A 22,814-nucleotide genomic window follows, 5' to 3' on the forward strand; every position below is an offset into this window, starting at 1 on the left:
CCCGCCGACCTTCTGATTGGCAAGCCCTAGGCTCTGTGGTTTAACCCACAGTGCCACCCGCGTCCCTATGACTATTAATATACTTCTTCTTAATTGTATTTCAGTTCAACAATCCTTTGATAAAATACATATTTTATTATGTGCAAATGGCTTTAGATACCTATTAGGTCCATAAATTACCATATAGCATATATTCAACACAAAAAACAGCGACAATTTGTTGTTGACAAAGGACAGCTGGACCTATAAAGGGCCCCATTACCTTCAGTAGCTTAGGGCCTCATCAAACCTAAATCTGGCCCTGGTCAGAGCTCTCTCTTTGACCTAAAGTTCAGCCCAATTCTGATCCTCTAATACACAATCTCAGTATTGGATTATATAGAAGAATTGTAGAGCACATATTCTGTTGTCATTTTCAGGTATGCAAAGTCAGAACGCATCATGTTGCATGCTCCTCTTCCAACTTATTTGCATTCCACAGAATGCTTATGAAGCACACCTGTCGCCGGCTATATATCCATGCACTGGATTTATCCTAAATCCTAGCTTTATCTGGTGAGGTTGTTGGAGTCAAGGAGCCAAACATTTCAGCAGAGATGCTCTTGTTATAGAACTCTCTCTCCAGGGACTGACTGTGACAGAGACAAAGGGAGTTTAACTTCCCTTCTTTCCATAAATTCTTCTGGACCACCTTGTGAAAGATGTGCTTATTCTAGCCAATATCTCTTAATGGTTGCTTCAAAATGCCCATCATGTAGAGGTACCCTTCAAAATACCTGTGCTAATGCTAAAAAAAAAGTGCAAAATAGCAAACCACATCAAACATCTCAGAACTTACGCATCTCTTGGTCCTTCCTGAGAGAGGTCAAAGACCTGGCGTGGGTTCAAGTACCACATGAACATCTGGAGAACCTTAGTACCCTGTCAAGAAAGAGGAAAAGAAAACAGTCAACTTCTCTGAAGCACAGTTCTTGAATCCCTGGGCAAATGCTGCAGCAATATTATTATTTTTAAAAAAGAATTCTTAATTCAGGCCAGTAAAATGTTCTCTTAATAGCCTGAGACAACTGCTGGGGCAGCTCCTTCTCCATCTTCCTCTGCTTAAAAAAGACCTGCATGTGCATAAGAACCTAAGATGAGGTTTTTGGTCAGCCCAAAAGATCCCAGACACTGAGATCCAGCACCAAGGGCCTTCTGGCGGTTCCCTCGCTACAAGAAGTGAAGTTACATACAGGGAACCAGGCAAAGGGCCTTCTCAGTAGTGGCACCCACCCTGTGGAACGCCCTCCCATCAGATGTCAAGGAGATGAGTAATTATATAACATTTAGGAAACATCTGAAGGCAGTCGTGTATAGGGAATCTTTTTAAGGTTTAATGTTTTATTGTGTTTTTTTAAAATATATGCTGGAAGCCGCCCAGAGTGGCTGGAGCAACCCAACCAGATGGGTGGGGTACAATTAATAAATCATTATTATGACTACTACTATTATTATTTTTAAAAAATAATTTTTATTATCAGACCAATCAAATCAAATCAAATCACATCACATAAATACCAAATTACAAAGCCTAATTTTAATTTTTTGTTGGGGGTACCCATATTTCAAGTTCCGAAAGGGATCTAATCCTCTTATTGCTGCTGCTTTAAAAGTCCACAAATCTGTCCAGATAATGTTCACAATTCTGTCCAATCCTTTCTTGCTGTTTTCCACATCTCTTCTAGTTGTTTTCATATATTTTTCCTTTCTCTTTGTCTTTGTGGCCTCTGATAGTCTCCATAAGCGTGTTCAAACAAATTTATATTCCTGTGTGGATTTTTCCGTTCGTCCAAGGGTCATATTTTCAGACAGCAGCCGTGTTCCATCGCTTCTATAAAGAAAAACTTTCTTGCTGTCTACTCATTAGCTTTTTCGCAGGTCTGCCCCTCTTTCTCAGTCCTCGAGGAGGTTCTGCCAAGAATCCAATATGAAAACAAAGCTTCCTCCTCCCAAACATGAATCTTTCGACAAGACCTGTCAAAATGGCGACTCCCTTTTTATTGCTGCGCCATCAAAAGCCCTTGTTCTTTTTCTCGATCTCACAAGCCAAACTTTTGGTGGTAAATCATTTCCACACAGTTTTTTATCATCCTGCTTAGGTCGGTTAAGCCACAGTTCTTTTTGAGGGGGGGTTATTGATTAACCACATAGAGGAAAAGAAAAAAAGGTTTTCCCCCCCCATCCAGTCCTGCTCCAGCATACTGAACCTGGTGTATTTTGTTCATGTTGTATTCCATTAAATCCAACCCGTTGCTCTCGTTTCACAGAGGTCACTTCAATTAGCAGTCTCCACTCCCATTTGTCACTTGAAATATGTGCATTTGCTTCATTTCCAATTTTATATTTTGAGCTGATGCAAACCAGTGCGCGATTAGAGACAGCGTCAGAGAGAGCCAACTTCACTCGAGGGCTTCGTGCCAAGTGCCCTCACCCCTTCTTTCAAATCCGGGGGTGAATTATGGACACAGCTGGCAAGGCAGTCCCCCCATTCCCTTAGGGGGGCAAGGGAGGCTGCATACTCCCATATCAGCCTCTTAATTACCTTGTGTGGGTCAGAGAGATGTTATTGTCGGCCATCTTCCAATGCGCCCCCTGGTGGCCCCCCGTATTATGACTATTATTATTATTACTTGTGCTATCAGCTCCCAGTTGAACCGAGAGGACTCTGTCACTCTACATTTTATATAATGCATTTGTTTTAATATTTTAACGCTGCAAGCTGCCTCAGGTGCCTTGGCAGAAAGGCAGCATACGAAGCCAATCGATCAATAAAATGCATTACTGAAAGCCAAATCCTCCACTCCAGAAGCATTTAATTCAAGATGGAAGAATTTATTTATTTTTTTGAAATCAATTCATTTTATACCCACTCCTTTGACAAAGACACAACATGCACAAAATAGCCAATGTGTTTGGTGTTCCATCCTTACCTGATTCCCTCCACTTTTTGGATTCACAAATACAAGCAACGGTTTCATGAGTGGGGAAGAGATGGGTTTTACCACAAAAGGACGGCCTTTGTTCTCCTAGAAGAAAGAAAATTAAAATGTGACAGAAGACCTTGGTGTGTGTTTTAAGCAATGAGCATGTTGACTCGGGATGCCAGGGGAGAAGGAAGATCAGAGGTTCTTCCATCCCTGAATTAGATATGCAAAATTACCAGTCAGAGACACCAGATAATTCAAGATTTACGAAAGAGCTGTGGGTGATGGCTTGCATATTCTAAATATGTTTACAAGAAGCTACACATGTGTCATCATTTTAATAGCAACATTGAAGACATAACATTTGAGGGCAGAGATGGACTTAAGTCTTTCAAACTATGAGTCTGTCCTCCATGAGGAAATGAAGGCAGCTACCAAGGCAGAATGGACTCTCCCAGTATCACTTTGTGTGACTGAAGAAAGGCAGATGGGTGAATGTTTGGTTTCCAGACCCAAACAGAGTGCTGTATGGGTTATATACGCACTCATTCCACCATCTTGATTGACAGTGGTAGTGGTCAACACTACAACTACTTACTTGCCATGATCTTCTTCCTTCTCCGATAGTTCTCCACTGTGATGCCAATGGAGCCTTTCAAATGCCACTATTCACCCCTATCGGCAAAAGTTATATGTTGCCCTATTTGTGACAATGTCTTCTTACTCTTAGACCATATTCACAATATAAAATTTTATCGTCATATCATCCCCTCAGGGAACTTGAGCAATGTAGTTGTGAAGGGGGGGGGAGAGAAAAATTAGTCTTCTCTAAAAGAGAATTCTAACAGAGAACCCGCCAGCCTTCAATCCCCCTGTTTCTTTGTGGGATTCCATAACAAACTAGAATTTATCCTCTTGGATTTCATTATCAGTCCTGTAACTGCACACTCAAAAGGAATAGGGACAAGAATCATTACTTCAGCTATTACAGTTTTAATAAAATATATATGGCCTGGGAACAGTGGAGACTGAAAACACTCTCCATTGACTGACAGGATTATGACATCAAGAGTTTACATTTCAGAGAACCTCCTAGATTTTTCTGATACCTCTACAGCCACCTGACAGGCCCCCATTTAGTTCTAGGAACCCCAGCTAATATCAGGCCCTTAAAGTGTGCATTAAAGATTTACCTCATTGCTCCTTTTGCTGGCTTTCCTCTTGAAAGATGTCCTTTTCTTCCGCCTGGTCGAATTTTTCAGTGAATTCTGTATATATGTTTTTTTAAGGGGGGAGGGAGGAGAAGGGGAAGAGTATTTAAAAAGAACAAACTGAAAAGGAAAGTATCCCTATAAGAAACACCTCTGTGGCAGTACCTTTGGAGAATGATAACACCACACATGCGTGGGTTGAAAAAGACATGCGCCTCATGCTTTGACACTGTCACACCACCGGTTATGGAGAAAGCCACACACTGACTGAGACCACCAGACTGGTACTTTCAGAACTGGAGACTTTCCAAGGCTGCGAGGGAGAAGAATACTAGATGCTCCCATAGACTCACATAACAGCACATGTTGTACCTGCCAACCCTCCCAATTCAGGTAGGAGACGCCCGTTTTCCTTCCGGGGCTCCAGTCTCCCGCCCAATCAGGTTCGTCTCCTAATGTGGAGACCATCTGTGTAAAAAGGTGAAGCAGAATAAGATAAAACGAGCTGAGCCTCATGGGATTTATTGGTGTACTTATTCATTCTTTTCCAAGCTACGCCACTCCCACTTTACTGTGCGCTCCCTTCCAAAGAAGCCTTGTGTGATGTTACTTTTTCTCTCCCTCCTTTGCTTCTGTTTCCTTCTCTCTCTTTTCCCCTTCAGATGTCCTCTACTCTGGGTCAATGAAAGGTCTGCACGCAGATGAAGGTGACAGCTGGCTGGTGAAGGACCCTGTGGGTCAGGCAGGGGAAGGGAAGGTCTCCCAGGCAGGATGGGAGACAGGGAGAAGAAAGGGAAGCTCCCAGGTGAGAGCTCTGAGGGTCCACCTTTTTTCTGTGTGAGAGACCTACCTGTGAGATCAAAGAAGAGCCACAACAGCAGCACTGCCACCATACAAATATATGGTTAAAAATAACAATGATTAAGGTGTGGATCCGAAAATGCAACATTTGGGTTGAAGGAGAGCCCCATGTCTGAAAGGTTGATGGCTACTGCTCTATTCGAAGGGATATATGAAGACAACCCTCTGTTAGAAGGGATTCCTGTATCTGAAGAGCTGGCTGGCTGGAGTCCAGTTTAAAGATAATCATAAGAAAGAAAAGTGGGGGTCTTGAAGCTTCCCCTGGTCAGCAAGTTGGAAAGCCACATAAGTCACCTAGTCAGAAGCTTCCTGCCTATGGTGGAAATGTATTGGGTGGGATTCAACTGATGAGCTCTGACAGTGGGAGGCAGCATATACAGACTTTGGCGACAGCAATGGGCTTTCCCCGCCTCTCCTCCTCCCGTGTGTCCCGTGCTCTTGTGACACTGTAATAGATTAACATTGCATTGCAGGTGGATTTCAGGATGAAAACACACAATGGTGACTTTCCTATGCTTGTTTCACCTGAGGGAACTGTGTAAAAGAAATACACAGAAAATTATGGATATTGTAAACATGTCTGATTTCCCCCAAAGGCTTACTATTGCCGTTACAAAACCCAAGTCATGAATTTGGGCTTAACCCAATTTCTTACCAACAAAAATGCAGCAAAACTAAGTACCTAGACAAGTTTTATTTTAAAAAAACCAAGTATGGAAGTGAGCAAGGCTCAGCCTCATCCATCTCCACGCAATGAGTGATCGCCAAAGAAAGAAGCATACTCCCTGCTTTTCTCAGGCCTTGTAGGTGAAATATTTAGGTGCTCTAAATATCCCGGAAATTTATGACTTATAAGTCATGCTAGGTAGGAACTTTTCTTGCTTTTCTAGGTTACACAAACCTTGCCAGAAGCACTCTTGCTCTCTAAGTCAGGCTAACTGGATGCCACTTAAAATTTGATTTTTTTCATATCATGTGTTCTTAAAACTATAAGATGTGCATTCATTACTCAGAAGAAAATGGAACATGCAGATTCTGTACTCATTCATCAGACTACCTGGGATCTGTCTACATACTGTTTAGTTAATTGATTCCTTCCCCTTCTCTCCGGGACACATATATTTTTTTCACTAGTCAGGCCTGGCTCCCTGACAATAGCATAATGTCAGGAGTATCTTACCTGCTGGAACATGGTCCTCTCTTTCACACTAATGTGTGTGTGTGTGTCTCTGTGTGTACATCTTTCCACATCCATAAGCATACATAGAACAAATGGATTCATGTGCCCATGTTTTTCTATCTCAGGATTCCTTAATATTTTAATCACAATTTATGGGAAATGCCTCTGCATTTAACAGAAAGAAATACCATTTCAGAGTATAGCAGGAAGGCTGGAAGGAAGTGTTGTATATGAGAGGCCTGATTAAACCTAAGAGTATGTGTCATAAATATTATTTTATGCATTGCCTGGAAGAATAGAAAATAATAATTTAAAACCCCTGCATGCCAAAGGTACTAATCTCTTTGCATAGAAGATAAAAAAGGGGGAAGTGATTACTTAGCCTGTGCAGATAATTACCCACACAGGCCAAATAATCACTTTTTTTCTTTTAGGCAAAGGTTTTCTTTTAGGCAAAGGTTTCTTTTAGGCAATTGGCATGCACATTTATTTTATTTTAGTGGACATGTGTATGCTGTTTTTCTAGGCAAAGCCAGTCCAAAAAAGCTTACAGCAATAAAAAGCACATTTATTTAAACAATCAATTTTACTAAAAAGAAAAGAAAAAAGGATAAAACCAATTCCAAAAAAATATAATAAAACCAGCCTAGGCCAAGGTAATCATTTATAGTGGGGTTGTAAAGCTGAAGTGAGTTAGAGGAACAATTTCACTTTCTAATAGAAATCTAGTGGTCACAATGACTTTGACTAACATTTCATTTCTGTTTCAGAATTTTATAAATTCCTCTTCTCATGGCCAGCCATCCACTGCGAGTGTTCTACTTCTTTGGATATATTTAAGGTGGGGATGGTTGCTTTGAAAGAGGCTCCGTTGTTAAAGTCCCTTTCATGATGACCAGCCACCTTTTATCCCCCCAGTACAAAGTGCCAAATGGTCTGTGTTCCAAATCTCGCCAGGCACAGGAAGTGAATCATAGCCACTGATTATTGTTTTGCTTTGCTTTTTGGATTAAAAAGTTAAAGATCAGAAGAAGACATATAATGTTCCTGTTGGGTCATTTATGACCTTGTGTATACAGAAGACTGAACTAAAGAGAGTAGAGACATCCAAAGATGTCAGCCATCTTGTGTAGCGGAATCTGCTTGTGCAATGGTACTTCAGGTTTATTTTCTCCAACCTCTACTGTTCCCATTTCAAATGTCCTCAAAATATGTTCCAACCCTCTGCAGCTGATTTTGTGGGCATGCAGAAGGGGAGGAGAGGAAGGAGAAGCCCCATTTTGCAAGCAGAAGCCCACTCATACTACATTGGATCTCACCCAATTCCTTCAGGTCAAAGTACACCAAACCATCTTTCCCTTGACAATCAAAGGTACCATTTCCAAATGTATATACACAAGTTACCAGGGGAGGAGGTGGAAACACCCCTCACTTTCCAGAGAGAACTAAATGCTTAAGCATTCAAAAACACCCACCAGATAGTAGAGGAAACCATGAACGGAGGGACCAGTGGAGGGACAGAGTAGGGACAGGGTTGGCCCTACCATTAGGCAGAGTGAGGAAGCTGCCTCAGGTGGCATATGCTTTGGGGCAGGAAGCAGTGGTGAGGTGTTGGAGCATAGGGCTCAGTGTGCTACATGGCCTGCCATGTGCCCCCTAAGCTGGAGGGTGCTGTTCTATCACCAGTTTCAACTCCCAGTCTTGGGAGATGAATGGGCAGCAGGGAGCCATCTCATCCTTTGCCTCAGACGGCAAAAGTCCTTGGTCCAGCCGTAAAAAGAGAGCTGAGCAAATGCAGCCCTGAACCAACAGCCTCAGAACCTTTAAAGGTACAGGCAGGATCTCCAGGATGCAATCTGGCAAATCTAACTCTATTCCAGGAGCGGGAAACTGGATCCATCCTCATCTCCCCCTAAACACACCGTGGTCCAAATATGACGTGTGTGGAGCCACACACATGTCAATCACCTGATGCCACAATGAAGTCATAGATTACCCCTCTTTCTTTTCTAAATATTAGGCTTGCAACCACCCACTGGCCAGCTGCATCTTAACCTGTCCTATGACCAAATGGGGGAGCCTGGTGGTACTAATTCAGCCCATGGGCTGGAGGTTCCTCACCCCTCCAGCTACATTCAGACAGAATCATAGAATCATAGAGTTGGAAGAGACCACAAGGGCCATCGAAGAAGGATAGAAGAATTTCATTATTGCTTCCAACAATGACCCCACGAAGCCTAGTATTCTAGTTCTCCACAATCCAAAACAATATGGTAAAGGAATCCTCCCAAAGGAGTAACTGGAAAGACTGGATAATGGCTTATAAGACTTATGAGTGCAGAAGGTGGTGGGTTTGTGGACGAAAGGAAGTGAAGCATACCTGTCTGGCAAACTATCAGGTGTTTAAGCCAAGCAAGCCAACCAGCAGTGTCAAAACAGACATTGGCATGCAGTTACCTGAGGTTTCTTCACCTTAATGATCCAGGTGGGAGGTACGATAACAGCCGCATGAGCTCCGAGGGAACATGGCTCTTCAATGTGCTGCAGCATGAAGCAGGTAACCTTATTGTGAAACTTGAGAAAGGAAAAGAGAGGCACCAATGAAACAGGGAGAGAGGTGTGAGAGAGAAAATAATGTTGTAAAACAGGGCTGAGAGAAGAAGAGGAGGAGGAGGAGGAGGAGGAGGAGGAGGAGTTTGGATTTGATATCCCACTTTATCACTACCCTAAGGAGTCTCAAAGCGACTAACAATCTCCTTTCCCTTCCTCCCCCACAACAAACACTCTGTGAGGTGAGTGAGGCTGAGAGACTTCAGAGAGAAGTGTGACTAGCCCAAGCTCACCCAGCAGTTGCATGTGGAGGAGCGGGGAATCGAACCTGGTTCACCAGATTACGAGTCCACTGCTCTTAACCACTACACCACACTGGCATAGATCTTTCGCACCCAGCAGGCCAGATACTCATCTCTCCATCCCCACAAGCCAATTTTCACAGGCAGGTGGGACATTCATCTGACACCATCATGGCATTAGATGATTGGTGCCTGTCCAAGTCCCTTGAACAGGGCTTCCAAAACACCTGACAACCAGCTGGCTGCCAGGCGCTTGGGAACTGCTGCGCAAAAGGATCTGCCAGCTGCTTGGCTCAGGAACCACTAAGCACAGGGATTGCAAAGCAATATATACCGGGGGGGACACACCTATGAAAATGAGGTGCTTTTTCTTTAAATGAATGCTTTTATGCTCTTCTGTGTATGCTCAATATTTTGCATTTCCCCTTTCCTGACTCTCTTGCCAGGTTTTTTTGTATGCTGTATCAATAAACAATCATCTTAATGGACCAAAGGAAGGAAATAAAAGGAAAAACAATGCCCTCTTAGTGCCATGAGTTCAAGAAAAAGGAGACGTTCTTCAGTATGTTTGTGGGAGAGGAATGCAGCACGTCCACCTCTCACAGCACAGATACTTGGCATTTTAAGGAGAGCCGAGTGGAAAAATAACAAAATAAGCCAGGTAGAGCCTGCCTGCAGATTTTTTCTTATTAAAGATGCTGCCTGTGCAATCAAAGCAGAACCATCCAAGGCCTGCTGGCGAGACGGTCACAAGCACTCACACAGTTCACTGGGCAAAAGTCACTTACTGCCTGCTTGCACCAGGAGCAGCTGATGGCCACAATCTCTTTACTGTGGAAGGAGAATTTTTGCTGAAAGCCCTGTAACGACAAGGTGAGTTTATCACATCCATCACCTAACAATCACATTGCACAGCTGTCCTGCCCCACCCAAAAAAAAAATATTTGGTGTCTACTGCATGCATGGTAAAATTTTGTTTTATTTTCCTTACAAGTGAGACTACAGGGGAGTATCTTCCTCTTTTGTCAACCAGACCTTGATTAAATTGTGGTAGGACCACCAAGGGGCAGATAAAATAGGGGGGCTGCCAAGGAGACAGCAGATCTGGCCTCCCAGGAGCATGTCACAGCTGTTGCTACAGTAGCAGCTGCAGTAGCAGCAACAGCAAGGCATTCCCTGAAGGTCAGATCTTCTATCCCTGTGGAACCTGCTGCCTGAGGTACTTGCCTCAGCTTGCCTTATGAGTGGACCGGCCCTGCTTTTTAAATGGTGCAATGGAGGTATAAGAGAATCCATTTCTGGGGAAACTTCATCCAATGGGCAATTCACCCATAATGTTAATGAGACTTAAATCTAGATGTCCAGTCTCTGGTATTGTTTCTTCTAAGCCCTGATGCCTTCAGGATTTTTTTGCAGATGAAGTCTCCAGCACGGCATCCTCAGTCATCTCCCCCAACCTTGTAGAAGCAGGGCGTGCAAACTTAGAATTCTTTTTGGCTGCATCTGAACTCCTTGCATACTTTGTGCAAAGCAGAAATAAGAAGGTAAGATGAGCCCTGCTGCATCAGGCCAGTGGTCCGTCAAGTCAAGCATCCTTTTCTTATAGTGGCCAACCAGATGCCTGTGGGAAACCCACAAGTAGGACCCAAGCACAAGACCACTTTCCCCTTCTGTGACTTCCAGCAACTGGTATTCAGAGGCATCACTGCCTCTAACCTTGGATGCAGAGCCTAGTCATCACAGCTAGCAGCCACTGGTGGCCTTCTCCTCCATGAATTTGTCTAGTCCTCTTTTAGAGTCATCCACGTTGTTGGCCATCGCTGCATTCTGTGCAAGCAAGTTCCATACTTCAACTATGCGCTGCATGAAGTACATCCTTTCATCTGTCTTGAATCTTTCTGTATTCACCAACATTGGATGTACATGAGCCCCAGTGCTTTGAGAGAGGGAGAAAAGCATTTCTCTATTCACTTTCTCCATGCCATGCATACATTTATAACATGTCGCCTCTTGCCTTCCCTCTAAACTAAAAAGTCTCAAACTCAAATTCTGTCTATATAAAGAACCAAGAAGAGGGAATGGAGGGAAGTCGTGAGGTCTAAAGAACCTCAAAGATAAGGTTTTGAAAAAAATATTTGTGAATTTGGGGGTGGGAGGGGGAAGTACTATTGTGATTAAATGTGGAATTCAATTGTGAAAATTGTGGAATTCAATTGTGAAAATAAATTGTGAAAATAAAAAAATATTTTAAAACTCTGCAACCTTTCCTCAGGGGGGAGTCTCTCCATCCCATTAATCATTTTGGTTGCCCTTTTCTGAAGCTTGTCTAGGTCTATGGATGATAACACTGTGAAATGGTAAGAGCAGGAGCACAGAGGGTCACTTGTTGATTTGGGGACATGAGCAAATGTCCAAGTATTCTGCCCTCTTTAACCAGAGGACCTGCTTTATTTGCAAGCAACAATAATCAAAACTTGGACCTCGTACATGCTCTTTGGAACCCAGCTACAGCCTCTGCCCATTTTTCAACACAGGTGTGGGGAACTGGATCTGGCTACTAGACTGGAGCCTTATCTGCCCCATCCCTGTGGGGATAGTTTGACCACTGGGTAAAGCCTCCCATCTGTCAATCACCTGACATCAGATGTCAGGTGACCCGCTTTGCCCACACAGACTCAATGCCAGTGCTTGCAAAGCACTGTGCGCAGGACTTGATTGACAGCACCTCCTACTCCCACCCCTTGGACCCAGTCACATCCTTATGTGGGAGTCATAAAGCCAAGGCAGAGGCTTGCAGGGTGCCCCCTGACATTCCTCTGGGCAATGATTACCTTATATGGAGAGGGGAGTGTCAAGCCTTGACCGGCTGAGGTAACATGAGATTGGCAAACGGCCATGCGGCTGGACAGAACAAAGGAGATAATAAAAAGTGACCGGAGAGGAGAAGAAGTCTGAATGAGCTGCCCTCTCATATTATGGAAAAATTTGCTGGCTTTCAGCGTCTTTATTTTACCCTAAAGAAGTGCCACTTGTAACGGCAGGCTCCAACAAGTGGTGCCCTCTCTGAGGCTCAATTAAAAGAAGAGGAGGCTCAATTAAAAGAAGAGGAAAACTTAAAAGAAAAGAGGCAGGCTAAAGGAAGCAGTGTGAGACTGACTTCGAACTTCAAAGAGAACCATGAGAAGCAACTTAAAGGAAACAGTCTGAGGCAGACTAAGAGGATTTTAAAAGACACTGTGAGAGGACTTTCGATCCAAGCAGTGGATATCATCGGCTCACCACGTCCGGCAAGGATTTCAAAGCGCTTATACATCTTTAAAAAAAGATCCCTGGTGAGTTTGATCCCTTTTATATTGATTTTAGAAACATGGGCACCTCTTTGACTACTCCCCAACAGAAATTTTTAAGAGACTTAAAATTTCTCCTCTCCTCCAACAAATTGGAAGTTCCTGATGGTGATTTGATACAGCTCATTCAAGCCATCGATGAGCATTGCCCCTGGTTTGCTGCAAATGGGACTTGGGAACTAAAACAATGGGATAAGATTGGAGCACATTTTCATGGACATCCCAGCATAGGTGTTCGAATTTTAAATGCTTGGTGTAAAATTCGATATGCTATGGGCTCTTTATCACCAAAAAATATCTCCATGGCTGCATTGCAAACACAACCTTCAGCTTCCTTAATTCAGCATGCTGTTATGCCATGTGTTCCAGCACTTGTTTTGCCAGCAGCCCCAGACCCCAAACCTCCAGATTACAGTGCCTCACCAGAGGACCCAATCCTGCAAAAATACAGTGGTCTGGCTGGAAATGACCCTACTCTTTCAGCGGCAGAACAAGCTACCCCCTTTCAACGTGCAGTACTTGCCTGTTCCTTATCACAGGATACCATGGCATTCCCTGTTATTGTGCCCCCTGCTGGTGCTCCAGCAGGAACTCAAGCCCAGCACCAACCTTTTGACTTTAAAATCTTGAAAGAACTGCAATTGTCAGTTAGGACAAATGGACTGCAAGCTCCATTTACACAAGCTCTTTTGGAAGCTACATTAGCCCAGCTGTTGGTGCCAGATGACATCAAGCTTTTGGCACATACAGTGTTACCCCCACCAGCAGGTGTATTGTTTGCCCATGAATGGGAAATCGCCTGTCGTGCTTATGCTCCTGCTTTACTGCAACAAGCAAGAGGGAATAATCCTAATCTTACCCTCGCAGATGTGATGGACGCTATGATGGGGCGTGGGCCCTTCGCTCAGGCCTCAGTGCAAGCCACACTGCTGCAGATCTTATTGAGGGATACTGCTCTTGCTGCTCAACAAGCAATGAGAAAAATCCCGGAACCCTCCAGTATTCAGTCTAGGTGGGGTTCAATCAGACAAGAACCTAGAGAATCATATTCTTCCTTTATGGACAGGCTGATTACAGCAGTGAGTAGACAAATTGAAAATCCTGAAGGCAAACAAATAATTATCAAACAATTGGCCTTTGAAAATGCAAATGAGGATTGTAAGGTTGCGTTGCGCCCGATAATACACAATCCTGCCACAGACACAGCAGCCATGCTTCGTATTTGTCAGTCTGTAGGTACAGCAGCTCATCTGCTAGCAGCAGCGCAAAATAAAAACCAGCCTGTAGCCACCAATACAACGTTTCCAGCGTGGCAAACCAAGATCACTGATACCTCAGTTTGGGTAGAACAGTGGCCTCCACCAAAAGGAAAATCCGCAGCAATGGCACCATCTCGTTTCTGAACAGCTTATTTCTGAACAATTGACTTTCGGCCACATTGAACCATCTTCATCCCACTGGCCCCAGCAGACAGGAACGGTTTGATTTTACATTGCCAATATATAACAATCTGCAGCCCACCCAGCGATATCAGTGGGTTGTCCTGTCTCACAGCATGCGGAACTCCCCTACACTTTGTCAGCATTTTGTGGATGAAGCATCGAAACCTTTCCACATGCGCCACCTTGAGGTGCTACACACGAACTGCATCTGGCAGTGTTTGCCTTCCTCATCATTTGCCTTGCCATCCTTTGCTGCACCGTTATACAAGGAAGAGAAGCAGACGACCCAGTCCAGTTGAAACCACCATATTTCACCTTATCAGCTGGCAAGCCGCAGTCGTCAGAATCCTACTCTGGCTGGCAGCATCCACGGCTCAGCCACTCTCGAACTATAAGAACAGCTTTGTTGAATAAGACTTTTAGGGGAGAAAATTATCATAAAATATGGAGGAATAATATTTTTGTACAAGATATGATTAAGTTTACCAGTTTATCGCATGCTTCTAAATGTTGGGTGTGTATGCCTGCCTCCATTTGTTTTCAAATTAGAGAGGGGAAAGAATCATGGGGCATAAATCCAAACTGTCAATATACATTGAAATTCACTTTTAATAGCTCTTGTTCTCTTACAGGAACATACAGTGACCAATCTCAGTGCTGTAGGAGTGACACAAGTGCATGGCTATAAACTAGAAAGGAAGCCTACCATGCAGCTTGGAATCAGAATTCTTATATTCTTGGCTTCCGGATGGAAGTTGGCTTCGACATTTATTAATTTTAGTGATCATTATAGTAGTTATTTGCGTTATTTTGTGTTGATGTATTCAATGTATTCCTTCTTTAATTTCTATGTGTACTGCATGGTTGTCCAGTCCGCGGCCCGCTCCCGCCCTTACAAGAGTCGCTTATCGCACTCGATATAATAAAATAAAGAAAGAGGGCATGTGGGAGTCATAAAGCCAAGGCAGAGGCTTGCAGGGTGCCCCCTGACATTCCTCTGGGCAATGATTACCTTATATGGAGAGGGGAGTGTCAAGCCTTGACCGGCTGAGGTAACATGAGATTGGCAAACGGCCATGCGGCTGGACAGAACAAAGGACAATAAAAAGTGACCGGAGAGGAGAAGAAGTCTGAATGAGCTGCCCTCTCATATTATGGAAAAATTTGCTGGCTTTCTGCGTCTTTATTTTACCCTAAAGAAGTGCCACTTGTAACGGCAGGCTCCAACATCCTTACTTGCCCCATACCTGACATAATATATGGCACTAGGTGGAAGACAGAGGGGCAACACCTTGGCAAAGTGGCCCACTAACTGGAGGTATCTTATGCCCGGTTCAACAGCATCTGAATACCTTCTGCCTTTACCAAACTCCTGCCTGACACACACACATATATAATAGGAAATTGTTTCTTAGGGATGCAGTGAAGAGCCAGGCTTCAAAAACTGCAGGAACTTTATAATTGGTTCACGTAGAAAGATAAAGAGATATGTTATTGGGGTATTTTTTTGAAGTGGGGGAAGAAAGAATAAGAAAGATGGTGAAATTATCTTGCTTCACAAAAAAGTAATAATTCAAAACAGGCTGAGAGGACTGGGTGATGCGAGAGGCAGAGATGCTGCTTGGAGATAATGGGACTCTGATTCTTTTCCACAGTTCTTGCAAATTGATTTTATTTTTTTTTCTAATTCACTAAACTTGAGAACCGGGGCTGTAATGAACATGGAAAGATGAGCTTGGCATTTAAGCAGATTTGAAAAGCCTCAAATTGATAACAATTTTGAATATCATATTGTTTAATTGCTCGAGGGGCTGAAGGCTTTATTAAGGCTTCCAGCTCTTGAACCATGTAAGTCTCTCATAATCTTGAGATTTGAGTCTGCAAGGCTCTTCCTGCGTTGCCAGTGCACAATATCAGAACACTGTGCAATCAGACTTATTATCTTTCATACTATTTCATGTTTACTAATGCTCTACCAAATGATTGTACTGTGTGCATCAGCCTTCCCTAACATGGTGCTTTGGACTACAAAACCTATCAGTCCCAGCCAGTACAGGTGAAGAGGGATTTAGAGTAAATCCAGGTATCTTGGTGCATAGCGGTGGAATCATGTGCATGCCCTTTTCATGTGCTTCAAGCAAGCACAATGCATGCATGTGTGTGTGAAGAAGGGGCCAACTTCCCCCAGTCTACTCATATCCCCTAGAATAGTCTTACCCCAACCTGGCGCTCTTTGGATGTTTCAGACTACATCTCCCATCAACCCCCAAAGCCCCAGCCATCATTGCCTATGGCCAGGGATGTTGGGAATCGTAGTCCAAAACACTCAAACAGCACCAGGTTGGGGGGGAAGGCTGGTGTATGTGTGTGTATTGCTATTTATCACACCCTGAGATCACCTGACAACCAAGGGCAAAATAGAAACTATATATGATGGAAATGAACTAAAGGTGTTGGAAGCTACAGCAAATGTTACATGCTTCCTTTCTGAAATCAATTTTGTTTTAAAAAAACTGGAGGGGGGAGTGGAATATGGGACAGAGCAAGTTCATGGAACCATTAAGGAAAAGAACAAGGGAGAAGCTCTAATCCTTAAAATGAATTGATGTTATGTCAAGGAGCATGGCCAACTAGAGAACTGAATGAATAAATGATACGCAAAGCTTTAAATGCTGTAGATATTAGTCAGGGCCGGTCCTGTCATTGGACAGAGTGAGGCAATTGCCTCAGGTGGCAGAAACTGAGGAGAACAGCAGAAAACACCTTGGCTGTTCTTCCTGAGTCACTCCCCTCCGTCAGAGTCCACAGCTATGTGCCCCAGGCCTGTCATACACCCTGCTTGCGGCCCTCAGATTCACTAAGGAATAAGTTTCAACAGGCAATATGTTACTGGGACAAGTTCAAGGTCTTGCTATAAGGCCCAGAACAACCGAGGACCAAGTTATTTCTGGGAATGCCTTACCTTATATACCCCCTGCCCAGTCACTTCAATCCTCAGGAGGGACACCTTAGTTTCATATGCTCCCAAGGTTCAGCTTTTGTCCATCAAGATCGGTGCATTTTAGCACCTTCCTCCTGGAATGTGCTTCCAATGAACATCAGGTAGGCACCTACAGTACTGACATTTAGGCACCTGCTTAAAATGCATCTGTCACCCAGAGATTTATTTATTTTTGGTCAATAAAATAAATTGCCAATCTGATTGGCCTATGTATATGGACTCTGGGGTGTGTGGTGGCAGGCAGGATTCATCTTCAAGCAGCAAGATGAATTGTGCTGGTCCCGACATTATCCTTACCTTTCCACACTGCTTGCACTTCCCCTCCTGCCGCCGCCTGTGTACCCAGTGATGTCGGACAAAGTTCTGCAGGGGGAGGCAGTGGAAGCAAGGAATAAAATTAATACAAGAAAACACAGCCCAGCATCCGGTGCAGAACTTTGCATTCCAAAGCCACCATTCACATATGGCAGCCTAGAGATCGCCGCTGGCATTGCTGGGAGGCAATTCAGAAAGGAAGGGATAGGAGCTGTCAGCTGCTCTGAAGCACACATAAGAGAGAGATGTTCCATAACAGAAAATAAAATAAGGCATTTTGGCTTTTGGTATTCAAAGCAGTATTCCTCCACATCCCATTTTAAAAAAATATAAGTTGTGTCACACACACAATTTATAATAATAATAATACCGTACTTTTTGCTCTATAACACGCACCCGACCATAACACGCACGTAGTTTTTAGAGGAGGAAAATCCGTAGGCATGCCACCCGTAGGCATTCCCTCCATAACACGCACAGACATTTCCCCTTACTTTTTAGGAGGAAAAAAGTGAGTGTTATGGTGCAAAAAATACAGTAATTTTACTATTTATATCCATTCTCCAACCACCTTCAGACACTCACACAGGTCCTTCACTACCTTCCATAGTTCTGATTTGAAGAGGTAGAGCTGGGTATCATCCTCATGCTGGTGAACATGCAGCCCAAACCCCCTGATGATCTCTCCCAGTAACCTCATATAGATGTTGAAAAGCATTGGGGAGAGTATGGAGTCCTAAAGCACTCCACAAGCGAGAGCCCAGGAGTCTGCACACTCATCCCTCAACACCACTTTCTGGACACAGCCCAGGAGAAAGCAGCAGAACCACTGCATAACAGTGCCCCCAGCTCCCAGCTCTTCCAGACGGTCCAGAAAGATGTCATGGTCAATAGTTAAAGGCTGCTGAGAGATCCAGCAGGACCAGGAAACAGCTTTCACCTCGGTCCCTAGCCCACCAGAGATCATCGACCAGTGCAACCAAGGCAATTTCAGTTTGATCCTTTCACATGGTTTTGCATGTAGTGTGGCTTTTTTATGCATTGTGATTTACTGTTATTTCTATTGGTTATAGTTTAGCAATCATTTATTGTAACTGTTAAGAGCAAATTTCTGTTTATTATTTACTGATACTTTGTGAGTTAATTTTATTGTGCACTGTTATATTCGAATATATTGTTAAATATTACTTTACTTGATATAAGTTGTTTAATTTAAAGTTATGTTTTTTATGACTTTGTCACATTGGATCAGATTATTATAAGGTATATGATCTTTGTTGTATATTCTGTTGTTGTAAATCGCCTTGCACATAGTAATATAGAAAGGTGGCATACAAATGAAAAGTAAAATTAAATGATTTATTTTTTTTAAGGCTATGTCTGCACCAGATGGTTTCTGAAGGATTTGGTCCTGCTCCCTGAATTATCTACTAGCTATTTATGCTCCATGGTTACTCATCTTCCTAGGCCTAATCCACATTCTTGACTCCATCTTTCAAGGCAAAATCATGGGCAGCAGACCTGTGTGTAAACTGCTCTATAGGCCTTGCAGGAGCTGGGCTGGATTTCTGTTCTTTGGGACACTGAGGGCTCGCCCACACTCCTGCTTATCCCATGCCTAGAAAATAGGAGTCCAAGTGGTTTTGCCTTTGTCTCAGCACTTTCCCCTGGAGAATACACACTGTAGCACTAAATTGAAATGACCGACAAACTGCGGGAAACCCAATCAATGTTTGCTCCAATTCAATGGTCAGCCATGGGTTTTCCTGGGAGAAAGCAGATAGGCAAATGGAAGTGTGAATGAGCTTTAAGACTACATATGCACTAAGCCATGCTGCTGTCAATCAATCTGCAACGTGCTTCTCTTTTCAGAATGAGCCCAGTTTCTCATGAAGCAGGTATCAGGAGCAAATGATACACAACTAGTGTATCTAGTATTCTGGGCTGAATTCCCCATCCTGGAGAGTGCTTATGATCCCGTGGTCTTCTTCTCCGCTCCCCAGTGGACAACTGAAGCAGCTTCTTCAAGGTTCTGCTCAAGCAATTTGATGAGGGGAGAGAGATGCTGTGTTGGCCAGCAGGCAATAGCTTTTTCTACCTGCCTTGCTTTACCCTCCAGCCCTAGAAGCCTTCATAAGGGAGCTGTTTCCAGAGGAAGAACTGTGAGGGGAAGGAGACACTGTTTGCCACCAGGGCGTGGTTGGTTTCTCACCTGTGTTGCCCCACCTGCAGCCTGAGGAACCTTCAAAGAGGGAGTTGCTGCCACAGGTATTATATGTATGTGTATTTTAATGAGCCAAATAAAATGAAAATTATGAGTCAAGATGTGGAGAGTGTGTATTAGCTTAACAGTGCTTAGTTTATTCTTTGGTTGCTATTGTCTTCATGTTGTTTATTTTGTTTTATAGATTATAAATGCTGCATTGATTTGTTAATCATATAATGCTTTAAAGCCACTGTTTGGATTATTATTCAGTTGTTGTTGCTTTGTTAACAGTGTTTTACACATCGTATCTGTTTCACTGATGATTTGTTAATTATTCTGTATGATTTGCGCTGTATTTGTGATGCTCTATTATGTTTTATTATATCATTATTATTTGTTCTTCGTAAGCTGCTTTGGGGTTCATTCGAATGAAAAGTGGCAGAGAAATATAATAAATCGAAATCAAATCAAAGTCTAAGACTTCTCCCAAACAGCAAGCAAAACTGCCTTTTAAAGTGGTTCGGTGGGGGACGACCTGAAGAAGCCCATTTGAACCATGTCAAGTGCACCTTTGACATTTTGTATTCATTCTTCTGCTGTGCTTCCCCTGTCTCCTTCCTTCAGCCCCACCAAATATCTCCACCTCCCATGTGGCATTCCTAAAGTCCTGCATGTCACAAGAGATGAAGGAGAGGATGCACAGCAGAACCAGGGAGGCGAAAGGCAGCGCTTGCCTGCTGTTTTTAGGATTTAAAGGCATATGAGACCAGGGCCCTGCAGGATCTGATTTCTTTCCGCAGGGCCTGTAAGACAGAGTTGTTCCGCCTGGCTTTTGGCTTGGAATTAACTTGATCCCCTTCCCCTCTTTCTTTTTTCCTTTTTCCTTCTGTGATGGAACTCCTACTTGGGGACTTCCCTGGCTTTTTTCTGGCCCATGTAGGACCGGTCTGGATAGTTAGCCTTGGTGAAGACTTGACGTTTTTGAGTTTCTGCTGAAATGAGGCTGCATTTTAAAGTTGTATTTTAATCTTGTTTTTTAAGTTGTATTTCAATCAATTGTTCTATATCCGGTGTTAACCACACTGAGCCCGGTCTTGGCGGGGGAGGGTAGGGTATAAATATTATTATTATTATTATTATTATTATTATTAACACTCTCTGGTTTTCAGCCTGGGAGGCTGAGCACCAGGAGAAACTGAAAAGCAGAGAAGCAGTTTCCAAAGCTCCACTGGATCTGAAAGGATCCCCCCCCCCCCCAAGAATGAAGCAGTTGCTTATGGGCCACAATCCTGCAAAGAGACTCATAGGTAACGTTCACAAACCACTCACCTCTCTGGGAGATCTAGAGCCGCCTTCTCGGAAAGTTGGCTTGCAACGAAAGTTAATCTGCCAGGTGAGAAGCAAGCAGACAGGAGTAATAATGGCAGGCCTATCCCCATGATGAAACAGGCCACCCCTCCCAAGCACCCAAAAGAGGTGGTAAAGGGCTGTAACTTAGTTGGAGAGCATCCACTTTGAATGCAGAAAGTCCTAGGTTTGATGCCTAGCAACATCTTCCGGTAGGGCTGCCTGAAACCCTTTAGAACCTCTTCCAGATATTGTAGACAGTACTGAGCTAGGTGGACCGGTGGTCTCCCTTCCTAGGCCACTTCCTATGTTCCTATAGTTCCAGGCTCAGTATAATACAGACTCAGTATTGGTCCACTTTGGATGGCAAGGGATCTCTAGGACTGGGTAGCTGACTGGCGGGAGTACAGGTGATATGCTTGTTCTGGACCTGGTCCTTGGAGTAGGGGCCCAGTGCCACCACGAAACAGCTGCCCCATTTACTTGCAAGCCACAAGGTGCCTTAGCCAATCCACCAGGATTGCTGGAGGAATCCATCGGACCACCTGCCCAGCAGCTGCAAAAATCTAGCAAGGGTGTGCAGTCGTGTGTGCGCAGAGCAATACGTTTGGCACCAGCTTGGCTGCAGGAGTTGCGGGAAGGAGGCATACAAGATGCCATCCCACCGTTTTAGGGGTTCTGCTCTGGATTATTTGTGTGGGGTTCACTCCTTAGCCTTTTCTTCTCTTGAAGGTATCTTACAAGGTGGCAGAGGTTTAGGATCAGAGCCTTCCTTCTCCAAGATGGGCTACCCCATTGATCAGCCCCATTGGTCCCTCACTTCCCTCTATGGCACATACAGAAACCACCTTCCTGGCTACTGGGCCGGCTATTGGTCTTCTACACTCAATCTGCCAGAGCCTGTCTTCACATGCAAAGGAAGTCCCTAAGTCACCGACAGTTGGAGACCCGTCAGCTACTCTCTCCTGGTTGAGCCAGCCAGGTGAAGCCATTTTCCGTGGGGTGGCTGCTGTCACACACTGACAGCTTCTAGGAGCCACAGGTGAGAGCCGAGTGCAGGGTAGGGACCAATGGTGAACGAACTATCCCAGAAGGAGGATGAAGTGTTCCCTACCAGAGCTACAGTGGTACCTCAGGTTAAGAACTTAATTCGTTCTGGAGGTCCAATCTTAACCTGAAACAGTTCTTAACCTGAGGTACCACTTTAGCTAATGGGGCCTCCCACTGCCGCCTCACTGCCATCGTGCAATTTCTGTTCTCATCATGAAGCAAATAGTACCTGAGATACTATTTCTGGGTTAGTGGAGTCTGTAACCTGAAGTATCTGTAACCTGAGGTACCACTGTACTACTCCTCCCCTAACACCTCATACACTCCATTGCTCCAGAATTTCAGGCTGCGGTCTTTCCCAGCCTTACCTGGAGATGCTGGGACTTTCTTGTTACAAAGCAGGTGCTCTACCTCTGATTCTTGCCCCCTTTTCTTTAAATGTTCATTACAGTTCATGCTTCCCCCAAAAAAACCTCTTAAACATGTCATGCTTTGCATTATGGACAATAAAAACAGCACATCTGCACGTCATAAGACAGGACTAAATGCATAGAATGAGGGCTACGGTTAGTTTGCTAGCTAAGTTCTTATGCTGAGGCATTTAACAATTCATAAATCATTTCCATGAACAAAGTTCATCCCCTCTTGACAGTGACAGATGTGCATATATAGTGTCAGAATTCAAACGCTAATGTCAGCAAAATGCCTGAAAAACAAATATAAAACTCAGGCTTCTGAGGTACTTGTGTCTCTTACAGTGGCATATTGAGCATACTGCTGGAAATCATTAGAAATACACATTCTTCCAAAGCATATAGTATAGAGGAAAATTGTAGTTTCTGGTGGGGGCCTCTATTACCATATGAATATGTTGTACATCCTGTATGACACCAAAGCCAGAACTAGATATTGCAAATCAGAGTTGCTGTACAGCTCCCATCATCTCTCACCATTGGTCATGCTGGCTGGGGCTGATGGGAGTTGGAGTCCAATGACATTGCAGGGGTTGGACTAGATGATCCTCAAGGTCCCTTCCAAT

At 43.9% G+C, this 22,814-nt stretch overlaps 2 protein-coding genes across 10 annotated transcripts in view; both read right to left on the reverse strand.

Moving 5' to 3' along the window:
• Positions 1 to 22,814, reverse strand: part of DGKI (diacylglycerol kinase iota) — a 251,072-nt gene that overhangs the window by 105,239 nt on the left and 123,019 nt on the right. For 3 of the 8 annotated variants that reach the window (XM_079992289.1, XM_079992292.1, XM_079992287.1), the window contains exons 5-12: positions 20,708 to 20,764; positions 17,155 to 17,220; positions 9,856 to 9,927; positions 8,673 to 8,789; positions 4,547 to 4,642; positions 4,157 to 4,231; positions 2,970 to 3,065; positions 839 to 921 (exon numbers count right to left, since the gene is read on the reverse strand). In XM_079992289.1, coding sequence (XP_079848415.1) covers positions 839 to 921; positions 2,970 to 3,065; positions 4,157 to 4,231; positions 4,547 to 4,642; positions 8,673 to 8,789; positions 9,856 to 9,927; positions 17,155 to 17,220; positions 20,708 to 20,764 — 662 coding nt within the window. The remainder of the gene's footprint in view (positions 1 to 838; positions 922 to 2,969; positions 3,066 to 4,156; positions 4,232 to 4,546; positions 4,643 to 8,672; positions 8,790 to 9,855; positions 9,928 to 17,154; positions 17,221 to 20,707; positions 20,765 to 22,814) is intronic. The other 5 variants (XM_079992294.1, XM_079992293.1, XM_079992290.1 and 2 more) reach the window with 3 other exon arrangements.
• CREB3L2 (cAMP responsive element binding protein 3 like 2) overlaps positions 1 to 22,814 on the reverse strand; it is a 298,302-nt gene that overhangs the window by 56,208 nt on the left and 219,280 nt on the right. The window contains exon 13 of one of the 2 annotated variants that reach the window (XR_013842797.1): positions 9,013 to 9,130. The exons of the other annotated variant lie outside the window; for it this stretch is intronic. The gene's annotated coding sequence lies outside the window, so the exon portion shown is untranslated. Of the gene's footprint in view, positions 1 to 9,012; positions 9,131 to 22,814 lie in introns of those variants that run through there. 2 annotated transcript variants of the gene reach the window in all.

The sequence above is a fragment of the Podarcis cretensis genome, assembly GCF_951804945.1.
Source record: "Podarcis cretensis genome assembly, chromosome: 10".
Lineage (NCBI taxonomy): Eukaryota > Metazoa > Chordata > Lepidosauria > Squamata > Lacertidae > Podarcis > Podarcis cretensis.